Raw genomic sequence first — 13,316 nt, forward strand, 5'->3', positions numbered from 1 at the left:
CCTCAGGACACCGCAGTAGCTGTCCCGTGGCTGCGTGTCTGCACTGCCCGCTCCGCCCTGCAGACCCCACTCCTGCTGTAGCCCGCGTCACCCCCATGTCCTGATCGGGCATCGGGGTTCCACTCCCCCCTTGCGGACAAGTCTGCTGCGTGTTCACAGGCACCCAGATCCCATGACATAACACGCACAGGTCACTTCTGCATTACTCATTCAGGAATTTAACCAATTTTTTTCTCTCAAAATGTCCTAACTAGAAGTTGCCAGTTTTTCCAGGAGCAGGTGGGTAACACACTCAATTTCAATATACAAATAAGCAGGTTGGTGTAAAGGGACGCAGACGGCAGCTGAGAACAGAACAGGCCACATCATAAATTTGTCCATGTTTGAAACTTAGCGACACAGGATAGCAGGCGGGGAAGAAATCAGCTTGGGATTCAATGAAGGTTTCCTTTCCATGCAGCACCCCTGCAGTTCACTGAAATCAGCTAAATGAGAGACACATGAGCCCATAAGGCCAGTAAAAGCCATTCTGCACCACCGACGACCTGTGTTTGAGAACCCTGAGAGGTAACTAACTGTTGCTTATGTCAACTTATTCCATCCTGACAGCACTCAGCCGTGAGCAGGGCTTTCCAGAAGTAACTGACTTGCACACGTACACATATGAACCACCAGCAATTATTTTAACAAAGTGTGTGAGGATCGCAGTAGCTGTAGGGGCTCTGCCTTCGAGTGGCAGCTGAGCTGAGAGCAACAGGTTTTAGATGTGGGTCTGGCAAGGCAATACTGAGCCTTCCGGGTATCTGTGAGCTTCTGGGTGCCGCTGCCACAAGACGTCTCTCCCTGAAACGGACCAAAATGTTTGAGGAAGTCGTTCAAACTGCAGGGAAACACAGGACATACTGCTGTTCCATCCCAAACCAATGGATGCACCTATTCATAAAGGACCAGTTAAATACCGACTTGCTAGTCTTCTTGGAGCACCTGCTCTGGATGCAGGAGTCCCTGCCAGGAGCACAGAACCGAGAGCGAGAAGATGGGGCACCCCCAGACTGGGAACAAGGTCTGGCTGCCACTCCGGCTCCGTTCAAAGGAAGATCAACCGAACCTGGGATTGAAAGTTCCCACTGCTTTGTTGCTGCAGCTCATGCTGGTGAGGCCACACTGTATAAACCTGGCAGAATTGCGTTAGATAGGATGAAACGTTAAGTTACAACGTAAAGTGAATAAAAGCAGACTATGAAATTGTATATTGTATCTCTCAATGATATAAAAGTAAGGGACAGGGAGGGTCAGATACCTCTGAAGGCTCAGAATAAAAACTGAAGGTTTGTTGCTGTTTTGTTTTGCAGTTTAAGGAAGGGGAGTCTGTACTTCAGTCATTCCCGTTAACTCCTGCTTCCGTTTCGGAGTCGGTCACAAGCCCTGTCTTACTGGCAGCTCCACAGTGATTCCCGTGCAACGCACGCACGCAGGTGCTTGGTTCTGAGGGACCCACACAGCTCCCCTGTATTCGCTCCTCCACGGATTCCTTGAGATGTCATTGGACCTAATCCCCCGCAGGGCACAGCAGGCATCCACAAACCAAGAGGCAAAGGCGCAACCCACCGCCGTGCTTCGGAGGGTCTCCTCTTGGTAAAGGGACGCCCCTCGGCCAGCTTGCCTTCAGCGCTCTTCACACCAGGAGCTGCTGCACACACTTCCCACGTCAGCTCCTTCCCGTGCTTTCCTGGAGCCTAGCCTACAGCTCACAGGCTCCCTTTTCCTCTCTGGGAAGACTTCTCAGGCCCCAGATGCTCCTCAAAATGAAAAACATCTCTCTTCTTCCAGATAGTTCATCTCCACCTCTTACCCCTCTTTCGGGGACTTGTATCACTTTCCCTTTATAGAAAAGCTGATTATCAGTAATGTGTCTATTTATATCTTAATACAACTGGCAGGCTCCCTTCAGATGTGACGCACCTTCATGCCTTCCAAAGCTCTGACGAGATATCCCCAAACCCTATTCAGCTTCGGCACATAAAGCCCTTTTCGGAAGCCCAAGAAGGTAATTCCCCAAACAACATTAGTAAGGTCACACGCACACAAAATGTAAATTTTTATGCTAAGGACTGAATGTTCACTATTCTGGGGAAAATTATGTTTTATTCAAAAGTGATTTTCAAAGAGGGCAAAAAATTCCGTTTATAGCAACATAAGCTTATGATCAATTTACTGCTATGGTCGTGTATATTTATTTAATAAAAGTATCGGTACGCATGTGCCCGATATTAACTACATGAATGATGTTTTAAATAACTTAGAAAAGTAGTCTCCCTCACACGGTCAAACCAACCTCTACCGACAAACCTCTTTACATAGTTTATTTTCTCAAAACTGTGCCCCGCAAATTCCTACTAACGTCTTAGCTGAACAGAGGTGGTTTATTTTGTAGTTGTTATTTTAAGGGAACTTCCATAATCTGGAGGCCATGCTCCATAAGAATTTTTAACAAAATCACTCTACTAACACTATCCGTGAAATTATAGTTAAGGGAGATATTACATACAACTGATTTTTTATTGGGGTAAAACATACACGACGTTGACCATTCATTTATTTTATTAATTTATTTTGAAAATAAAGTGCACAGCTCAGCAGCATGAAGTACATTCACAACCAGAACCATCTCCCGACCTTCTCATCTTCCTAAACTGAAGCCTCAGTCCCATTAAGGAACTTCCCAGCCCCCGCCAGCCCCCTAGCTACCATCACCCTTCTGATTCCATGAATTTAACTACTCTAAGTACCTGGTACATTTGTCCTTTGCAGCTGCCATATTCCATGTCACGTAGTCTTCGAGCCCATCGTGTTTTAGTATGTGTCTCCGTGCGTCTGCCGACGGACACTTGAGTTACCGCCACCTTTTGGTTTTGTGAACAATGTTATCTGCTCAAGCCCCTGATTTCAGTGCTTTTGAAACGGAAGGGAAACTGTTGGATCAAGCAGTAATTTATGTTCAATTTCTAGAGGAGCCGCCATACTGTTGTCTGCAGTGGCAGCACACCGGGGTTCAATCTCTTCATTCTTGCCAACATTTACTTTCTGCTTTCTGACAACAGCCACCCCAATGGCTGTGGAGTGCGGTCTCACTGTGGTTTTAACATGCAGCGCCCTAACGACAGTGACATGGGGCGTCTTTTCAGGTGCTCACTGGCCATCTGCAAAGCTTCTCTGGAGAAATGTCTATTCAAGTCCTCTGCCCGTTTTTTAAACTTATGTTTTGTTTGTTTGTTTTAGCATAGTGTGGATACTAACCTCTCATCAGATATAGAATTCGTCAATATTTTCTCCCATCTTGTATGTTTCTTTTTCAGTCTCGATAATGTCCTTTGGTGCACAGAAGTTATTTTGATGAAATCCAATTTATGTTTTTATTTTTGTTCCACGGTGTTTTTGGTATCACGTAAAAAAATCATTGCCAAATTCTGTGTTATGAAGCTTTCCCCCATGTTTTATTCTAAGAGTTTTATAGTTTTTGTTAAGTCTCCGAACCATTGTGAGTTAATTTTTTAATAGACGGTGTAAAAGGTCCAACTTTGTCCTTTTGCTTGTGGGTGGTCTAGTTTTCCCAGCACCATTTATCGAAGAGACTGTCCTTTCCCCGTGTCATATCTTAACATCCTCGATGAACCTGCTTCACCGTGCACACGAGGGTTTGTTTCTGGGCTCTCTGTTCTACTCCATTCTCCACATCTGCCTTTATGTTAGCACTGCACTGCTTTGATTACTGTAGCCTTGTAGTTTTATAATCAGGGAAGTGCTAAGACCTATAACTGAGATTTACAAGCCACAGGTCAAACTTGTTCAATAAAAAAATGGAAAGAATCATAGTCCACCACAGAAGGCTGGGCCTCTGGTAATCTTCTAAAAAATTCCTCATGACGGGCCCCTGTCTTTATAATATCTTAAGTAAATCACAGCTTCTGTTCTTGTTGGTTTATGGTGCTCAGCACTGATATTTTTACTGAATTCACTTGGGAGTTCTTTGGGCACAGGTAGGATAACCCAGTGTTGGGGTCTCAGATACAAAGCAGCAAATGGAAAAAAAAGATGCTACATTTGAAGGCAAGAAAATGTGGGTCTAACTCTGCCTCACATCTAAATTGGGGTACAAAGCTTGGACAAGGGTATTAAGTTCTTGGAGTATAACATTGCAAAGGAATACTAACATATTCAATCTGTAACTTAATCAGATTGCAGGAAGAATAAAAATTTGCTTATCGGTTAAACATAGTAGCCTCTATCCAGAAATTTAACACCAGGAAAGGAATGGCACCAGCAGCGTGCTATAAAGATTTCAGTACACTGATGGATGTAAACAAAGTTTTACGTATAATTTGTCCTGCCGGCCCAGGTAGATGACACACGAATATTTCAAAGTAGCAGACGAGAGGACAAAGGTTGGGAATGTGGCTCTGGGGTCTGCCAGAAACAGCTGCGAGTGCTGAGCCACTTATGAGTTATGTGCCTTCATCTGATGTGACACTCTCAAGTCTGCACGTCCTCATGGATGAAACAGAAGTACTACAGCTGAACTTACGGGGTTGTTGTAAAGGCTAAATGACATATTGTGTAACTAACCCCGATTCATAGTTAATGTTAAGAAAGCCTGACTTAGCAGCATTAGCATTAGGAGACACTGAACTCTAGAACTTCAAACAGCAGGTGTCTCTGTCGCATACGATGCAGTGTTTGCAGACGTGCACTTACCCTGTCTCCTGGTCGTACCATAGGTTCCTGCTTTGTACCTAATTTATGCAGAATGTTGTAAGCAACCTTCATACTTCTTGTCCACAGTTTGCCTATTAATAAAAATGATAAAGATATAAGTAAGTGGACACATGCATTTTCAGTTATGTCTCAACATGCACATAACTAGAGACGGTACTCATTCATTTTAAGCCTTCAAGTAACCCTGAGTCCATGGAACCCTGAAGGAAAATAACAGCCAGAAACTCTGACTCATAAGCTCTGAGAGGCCTAAACACTGGAACAAGGTACGGATACACACTCTAAGTGTGCAAAGCAGGTACAGCAAAGCCACAGAACATTTATCATCACAGAAGATGGGAAGATTTCTGGGGAGGAGAGCAGGGACAAGGGCAATAGTGTGTCACTGCCGATTCATGTTACGCAAAATGACACGTTTCCACTGTTATCAGGGCCTTGCTCATGAAATGAATGAAATGAATGCAAAAGGTACTTAGGACACACTTTGCAAGGCCTGACCCCCCCTTCCCTCCCCAAGTCTTGAGTTTCTCAGCATCACATCTTGCTTGTCTTGGGGATTCAGGATTTTTTGAGAGTAATGTTTGAACTTAAAGATGGCGGTAAGTATTCAGAGCTAAAGTTCTGAACTCCAGAAAAAATTGACCACAAAGGAGGATTAAAAACAGGATTGAAAACACACACACACACACACACACACACACACACACACACCCACCCACCCACCCCAGAAAGGACAGCCAGCTTGGAAGAACCTCCAGGGTTCCCACCCCTGCCTCCATTCTAGCACCAGACGCTCCTGCACAGGAGGACAGGGCAGGGGACAAAGTGACTCTGACACCTAATATGAGCTCTTAGACACCTAAAGGGCTTCATGATATCAGCTTCCACATGCTTTCAGAAGCAGGCGAGGTGTTAGAAGTTACATTAACATGATCGTAACAACAGTTAGGAGCAACTTTAACTTTCCCGTAAAAACAATCACTGTTTTCATCTTCTTCCTATTTTAAATGTAAGAGTTAAGAAGTTTTATGTTTATAACACTTGTTTTACTTCACATTGGATTTTGCAGCAACCTAAATTAGGGTTACTGTTTATCTTCCACAGGATTTATCAACTTATCTCCTCCTTAGCGATAAGGGGACAAAAGGAATGTTGTTATCTTAATTTCTCTAACTCCTAGGGTATTACTGGTTTACAGTATGTGCTCAATACATGGCCTTCGTTTCACTGATGTCATAGGCAACCTAAAAAGGACAAAATGACAGTATGCTCTTTGGCCATACTTCTTGAGCACTTAGGCTAATTATCAGACACGAAGGTCTTGTCTGTCCTCCACCCTCTTCTCTAGATCTGCCTCAACACTGCAGTCCTCAAGAGTGGCCACCTTACAAGCATTTGGTATTTTGTTAGGTGGCTATATTTTTTCCACAAAAACAGCCACTGGCTATTAGAAATAACTCAGTGATTTTTCATCTAAAGAAAACAAGTATTTTGTGCCTTCAAATCTTTTTAATGTGAACAATATTAGGGAACCACAATTAAATAAACAATTACAATCAATTTGTTGTAACTGAAAAACCCAATGGCTTTGTGAACAAATCCGTTACAGTCAGATGATTAGCAAAGTTACGTTTTGTTACACTTTCAACGTCATTCTCTGTTTGGATATTATCATATATTCATACAGAAGCCAGTCTACAGTCGGGAGCTTGAAAAGAGCAACATACTTTTGGCAAAATACCACTTGCTGTTTTTCAAGGAGAAAAGCTTTGCTGATTTAAGTTGCAGGAGACACAATGGTTCTTTACTGATTTACAGAGGAGAATGAAAAACTTTCCAAACAAGAGAAGTTACTGGGAAAGGGATCAATCAGAATGGAAGGGCAGACCATGCATATTCCCAGAAGCAAATGCAAAACCAGACGTGTAAGAAATGTTAAAAAGATGGGGCGCCTGAGTGGCTCAGTCGGTTTAGCGTCCGACTTCGGCTCAGGTCATGATCTCACAGTCTGTGAGTTCGAGCCCCACGTCAGGCTCTGTGCTGACAGCTCAGAGCCTGGAGCCTGCTTCGGATTCTGTGTCTCCCTCTCTCTCTGACCCTCCCCCATTCATGCTGTCTCTCTCTGTCTCAAAAATAAACAAACATTAAAAAACAATTTTTTTAAATAAAAAAAGAAATGTTAAAAAGACTTTTTCATGCTGAAAAGAAATGGCACTAATAAGTAACAAGAAAATAAATAGAAGTATAAATCCCACTAGGAAAGGTAAATCTAGAATAAAGGTAGTGGACTATATAAAGCCAGTATAAAAGGAAAAGGACAAAAGTAGTAAATAGGGACACGCAAGATATCAAGATGTAAAATGTGACATCAAGAACATGAAATGTGGGTGGGAGAGTAAAAATGCACGGGTTTAGAATGTGTTCAAACATAAGTTGTTACCAACTTAAAACTGATGGTTATAAATATAAGTTGTTGTATGTGAGCCTCATGGTAACCACCAAGCAAACACCTCTAGCAGATACACAAATATAAAGGGATAGCAATGTAAGCCTCACACTAAAGAAAGTCATGAAACCACAAAGGAAGAGAAAAGGAACAGAGAGGCCCTACAAAAACAACCGGATAACAATTACCAAAATGGCAATGAGTACCTCTTATCAATAGTTATTTTAAACGTAGAAGGACTGAATTCTCTCATTAAAAGACACAGAGTGAGTTAATGGGGGAAAAAAACACACACACAAAAAAACAAGAACAACTGATCTGCTGCCTACAAGAGGCTCCGTTCAGACGTAAGGATGCACACAGAGGAAAGTGAGGGGTTGCAGAAAGACACTCCACAGAAGTGGGGACATAAAGGAAGATGAGTAGCTGTAGTTCTATCAGACAAAACACACTTTAAACCAAAGACTGTAATAAGAGACAAAGAAGGGGAGATACTTAATGATGAAGGGATCAGTCCACTGAGAAGACATAACATTTGTAAACATTTGTGTACCCAATATGGAGGCACCTAAATCTATGAAGCAAATATTCATAGCCCTAAAGGGAGAAATTAACAGCAATATGATAATAGTAGGAACTTTAATACCCCACTCACATCAACGGATAAATCATCTGGACAGAAAACCAGTAAGGAAATAGTGGCCTTGAACAACACGTTAGAACATATGGACTTAATTTTTATCAAACACTCCATCCATAAGCACCAAATACACATTCTTCTCAAGTGCACATGGAACATTCTCCAAATCATACGTGAGGCCACAAAACAAATCTCTATAAATTCAAGACTGAAAACATAGCAAGCATCTTTTCTGATCCATAATGGTATGAAGTGAGAAGTCAATTATAAGAAGAAAACTGGAAAATTCACAAGTATGTGGAGATTAAACAACATGCTACTGAACAACCAGTGTGACAACAAAACATTCAAAGAAGAAATTAAAAAAATACCTTGAGACAAGTAAAAACGGAAATACAACATACCAAAACTTACGATTTGTAGCAAAAGCGGTTCTGAGACAGAAGTCCATAGCAATACAGGTGTACCTCAATGAACAAGAAAAATCTCAACTAAACAGCCTAGTCTTACACCTCAAGGAACCAGGAGAAGAACAAATGAAGCCCAAGCTAGCAGAAAGAAGGAAGTAACAAAGATCAGAGCAGAAATTGTTAAAATAGGAACTAAAAAAGGCAATAGAGAAGATCAACAAAACCAAGAGCTGGTTCTTGGAAAAGGTAAACAAAACTGACAACCCTTGGATAGACTCACCAAAAGAAAACGAGAGTGGACTCTCATTTAAAATCTCAGATAAAATAAAAAATGAAAGTTATAACCAACACCACAGAAATACAAAGGATCACAAGAGACCACCAGGAACAATGATATGCCAACAAACTGGAAAAAATGAATAAATCCTAGAAACATACGATCTTCCACCAATGAATCATGAGGAAACAAAATCTGAATAGAATGATTACTAGTAAGGAGATTTAATCAGAAATTTAAAAACCTCCCTACAAACAGAAGCCTTTCCTTATGAATTCTATCAAACATTCAAAGAAGATTTAATACTTATCCTTCCTAAACTCTTCCAAAATAATTAGAGGAGGGGAATGATTCCAAACTCATTTTATGAAGCCAGTGTTACCCTGATACCAAAACCAGACAAGGACACACAAAAGAAATAAGAGGCCCTTACTCCTCATAAACATAGATGCAAAATTCCTCAACAAAATATTAGCAAACTGAATTCAACAATACAGTAAAAGGATCATACACCGTGATCAGTGGGATTTATTCCAGGGATATGTGGATGGCTCAACGCTGTCAAATCGATCAACATGATACACCACATTAACAAAATGAAGAATAAAAATCACTTCTCCATACATGCAGAAAAAAGCATTTGACAAAATTCAACATTTTTTGATGAAAAACCCTCAACAAAGGGAATACAGAGGGACCATACCTCAACATAATAAAAGCCATACATTCAAAACCCACAGCTAGTATTGTGTGCCGAGAAAAGAATCAAGACCAGGATGTCCAGTCTCACCACTTTTATTCAATGGTTTTGGAAGTGCTAGCCAGAGTATTTGGGCAAGAAAAAGACTTAAAAGGTATCCATATTGGAAAGGAAAAAGTAAAACTATCTGTATTTGAGGATGATAGGGTTTTATATACAGAAAAACTCTAAAGATGCCACCAAAACCAAAGAAATAAACAAACAAAAAACCCCGTTAGAACTAATCCAAGAATTGAGTAACGTTGCAGAGTGCAAACTGATGCACAAAATTCAACAACTGCATTTCTAGAAACAATGAATTATCAGAGAAATTAAGAAAACATTTAGAGTTGCATCAAAAAGAGTAAGTACCATGAAAAATTTCAACCAAGGGGCTAAAAGACCTAAACTCTGAAAATTATAAGACACTGATGAAAGAAACTGAGGAAGACACAAACAAATGAAAGACATTCCATGCTCATGAACTGGGAGAAATAATATTGTTAAAATGTCTATACTACCCAAAGCAATCTACAGATTTAATGCAATCCCTACCAAAATATCTATGGCATCTTTCATGGAGGTAGAACAAAGAATCCTAACATTTGTATGGAAACACGAAAGGCCCCAAACAGCCAAAGGAATCTTGAGTACGAAGAACAAAGCTGGGGGCAGCTGGCTCCCTGATTTTAAACTGTATTACAAAGCTACAGTAATTAAAACAGTGTGGCACTGGCATAAAACAGACACACATCAATGGAACAGAGAGCCCATAAATAAACTCATGCACATATGTCAATTAGTTTACAGCAAAGGAGTCTAGAATACACAATAGGGAAGAGGCAGTCTCTTCAATAAGTAGTAGTGAGAAAACTGGACAGTCACATGCAGCAGAATGGCACTGAACCACACCTAAAAATTAACTCAAAATGAATGAAAAAAAATCGAACCTAAGACTTGAAACCATAAAACTCCTAGAAGAAAACAGGTGCTAAGATCCTTGACATGGATCTTGGGGATGATTTTTTGGATCCGACACCAAAAGCAAAAATAAACAAGTGGGACCATATCACACTAAAAAGCTTTTGTGCAGGACGGGAAACCATCCACACAATGAAAAAGCAAATTACAGAACAGAAGATATTTGCAAATCATTTATCCAATAAGGGGTTAACATCTAAGTACAGAAAGGACTCAACTCAATGGAAAAAAATAATGGATTCAAAAATGGGCACAGGAACTGAATAGACATTTCTCCAAAGACACACAGATGGCCAAAAGACAATGACAGGTACTCAACATCACTCATCACCAGGGAGATTAAATCAAAATCACTGAGCTACCACCTCATACCGGTCAGAATGGCTAGCATCAAAAAGACAGGAGATGACAAGTGTTGGCGAAGATGTGGAGAAAGGGGAACCTCTTACACTGTTGGTGGGAGGGCAAACTGGGCAGCCACTCTGGAAAAACCAGTATGGGGGTTAAAACTGGTCATCAACAGATGAGTGGATGAAGAAAAGGTGGTATATGTACACAGGACATTATTCAGCCATAACAAGGCATGAAATCTTGCCATTTACAACAACATGCATGGACTTGGAGGCATCATGCTACGTGAAACAGGTGAGACAGAGAGAGACAAATACCTTGTGATCTCACTCACTTGCAGAATCTAAAACCCAAGCTCATACATATACAGAGAACAGACTGGTGGCGGGGGGAGAGGGAGGCATTAATGGGTGAAGGGGGTCAAAGGTACAAACATCCAGTTATAAAATAAGTCATGAGACGTATAAAATGGTGACCATGGCCAATACCAGTTAATAATAATTCCGTACTATGTATTTGGAAGGTGGGGGACACGAAGTCCCAACTGATTTTGCCAAGTTAAACTGGTATTTTAACTGAGAAAATAGATATTAAGACTCTAAGATATCTTGTGCATATAGAAAAAAGAAAGAGATGCGGACATGATGCACGCACTGTCTTACTACAGATTAATTTTAATTTCAATTGGATTTCTGTGAGGAGTACGCAACCATAAGAAGAGTGTAGGTCTGAGGAAACGGGTAGGTGGGTGAGGAAGGGGTTTCAGAGCTCACGCTCAGCACAGCGGCTAAGTCACCTGCGAACAGCAGTGGAGCCTGAGAAACACATCGGCAATAATGCAAAGCATAAACCACGTAGAAAGGTTTCCCAACGCTTTTGTAGCTCAAGCACCTGAATATTTCAAAATATCTGGAGCAAAAGCCAAGTCATAAGTCACAAAAGGAAAGAAGGAAGAAAAGAAAAAGAGGAAGAGGGAGGGAGGGAGGGAGGGAGGGAGGGAGGGAGAGAGGAGAGGGAGTTTGCCTGGTAATAGAAGCGCACTGCAGCAAAGTAGAATAAATTTGCAGGTATCGTGCTGAGAACAGGAGGAAGCGAAGATTCATGATAGAAGGAAATTAGTTGCTTAGCATGATTTGTTTTTATTAACTGAAGATTGTAAGATGTGTTTTATTTGTATTGGTAAATGGAGAACGGTGGATTGTTCTACAGGGTTGTTAACCTTCACTCCCTGTATTTTCCATCAAAGATCCCAAGTTTCTCAGCTACCATCCGGAAGTTAATGCGGGAAGTTAAATGAGAGCCGAAAGTGAACTACAAGACTGTAAACAGTCCAGTCTGCCAATGAGACCGAGTTCCTTGGTATGAGAACAATTCTCATTCAGTGAGCTTTCCTCTGTATTCTGAGCAACACCCGGCCATCACAGGTTCATCTATCTCAGTGTTTCTACCTATAGAGCACTTTTCTACGGTTTTTCTCGTATTGGCCAACACTCCCCTTTTACATCCTGATGAACTATCGCCGTGTTTTTGGAAACGCACTGCTTACATTTCTTCAACAGGTCAAAACCAAGAGCGACCCACAGCATATGCCTCATACGGACGAGTAAACGCAAGAAAACGCAGATGACTGAAGAGCAGGGGCTGTGATGCTGGGGTGTAGACACACTTCCCTTAGCCGAATTCCCTCAGACAACTTCCGGCGTCCATCTTACACCACAGCTCGCAGTAACGTGCACTGAGGCAAAGTCAGCGCTTCTCTGCTCTTTGTTCCCTCAGGAGAAGGGCTGCCCTTCCGACCGGAGTCCTCAGCCTGGAGAACCGTGTCCCCTTCTCCGATGCCCTGCCCTGCGCCGGGCAGGTACACAGTTAGCGCCTCGCGCATCTCAGCGCACGCTTGTAGGCAGCCAGGTGGGCGCTTCGCTGCGTGTGCACACGGTGGGTCCTGGGAGTCCCCGTACGTGGCAGATGATCTCTGGAAGAAGCTAAGGAGTGACAGCTCCAGCCACACCACCAGCTTCAGGGCTGGGTCTGGCCAGGGACGGGGGTCACTAAGGAAAGTCTTCCACTTACTTGGCTGACACCTATTTCCAAAGAGCATAATGAAAAAATCCAGCTAAGCCTCACCATGGGTGAAATGCTCTTTATCCACTTAGAAATACCCAACATTGCCAGAAAACGGCAAAGCTGGGAGACATATGCTCCTAAACCCCAAACCCATTTCTGTCCCTGAGACGCACAGGTGATGCTGGAGTCCACAGCAGGTACCCCCTGAGGCCCCACATCCCAAAAGGCTGGACTCTGTGTCGCTTATCGTAACACGGGCCAATGTAGAAATGAGCCACCTTCCTACTCCACGTAAGAGCACTGCTGCCAGGGACACAAAACTTCGATCTAGACACAGGTCACCTAATCTCACACGTGCAGACAGAGGAGGGTCGGCTCTGGTCTTTCTGTTATTCAGCTGGTCTCTCTGCAAAGCTGCAGCAGGTGCTGTGACAGTAACCCAACCACCTGCTTTCTCCTTGGCCCCTTACCCAGGGAACAAAGAGAACGAAATCTTTCTGGTACAGAAAACTACTTCCAAAAGTTCACAGATTTCATTAATTGTACTGAATGAAGAACTAAAGAAAACCCTGTTTCTCTTGCTTTTTTGAGTAATCACTTTGGAAATGGTTTTTGTTTTTTCTGAAGGATACACA

General features: G+C 42.1%; 1 protein-coding gene across 6 annotated transcripts in view; it reads right to left on the reverse strand.

Moving 5' to 3' along the window:
- The window catches only part of DIP2C (DIP2 acetate--CoA ligase C (putative)), a 413,428-nt gene that overhangs the window by 126,740 nt on the left and 273,372 nt on the right, over positions 1 to 13,316 (reverse strand). For all 6 annotated transcript variants that reach the window (XM_078450509.2, XM_078450506.2, XM_078450507.2 and 3 more), the window contains one exon: positions 4,753 to 4,844. In XM_078450509.2, coding sequence (XP_078306635.1) covers positions 4,753 to 4,844 — 92 coding nt within the window. The remainder of the gene's footprint in view (positions 1 to 4,752; positions 4,845 to 13,316) is intronic.

The sequence above is a fragment of the Panthera onca genome, chromosome B4 (genome assembly GCF_046562875.1).
Source record: "Panthera onca isolate mPanOnc1 chromosome B4, mPanOnc1 haplotype 2, whole genome shotgun sequence".
Lineage (NCBI taxonomy): Eukaryota > Metazoa > Chordata > Mammalia > Carnivora > Felidae > Panthera > Panthera onca.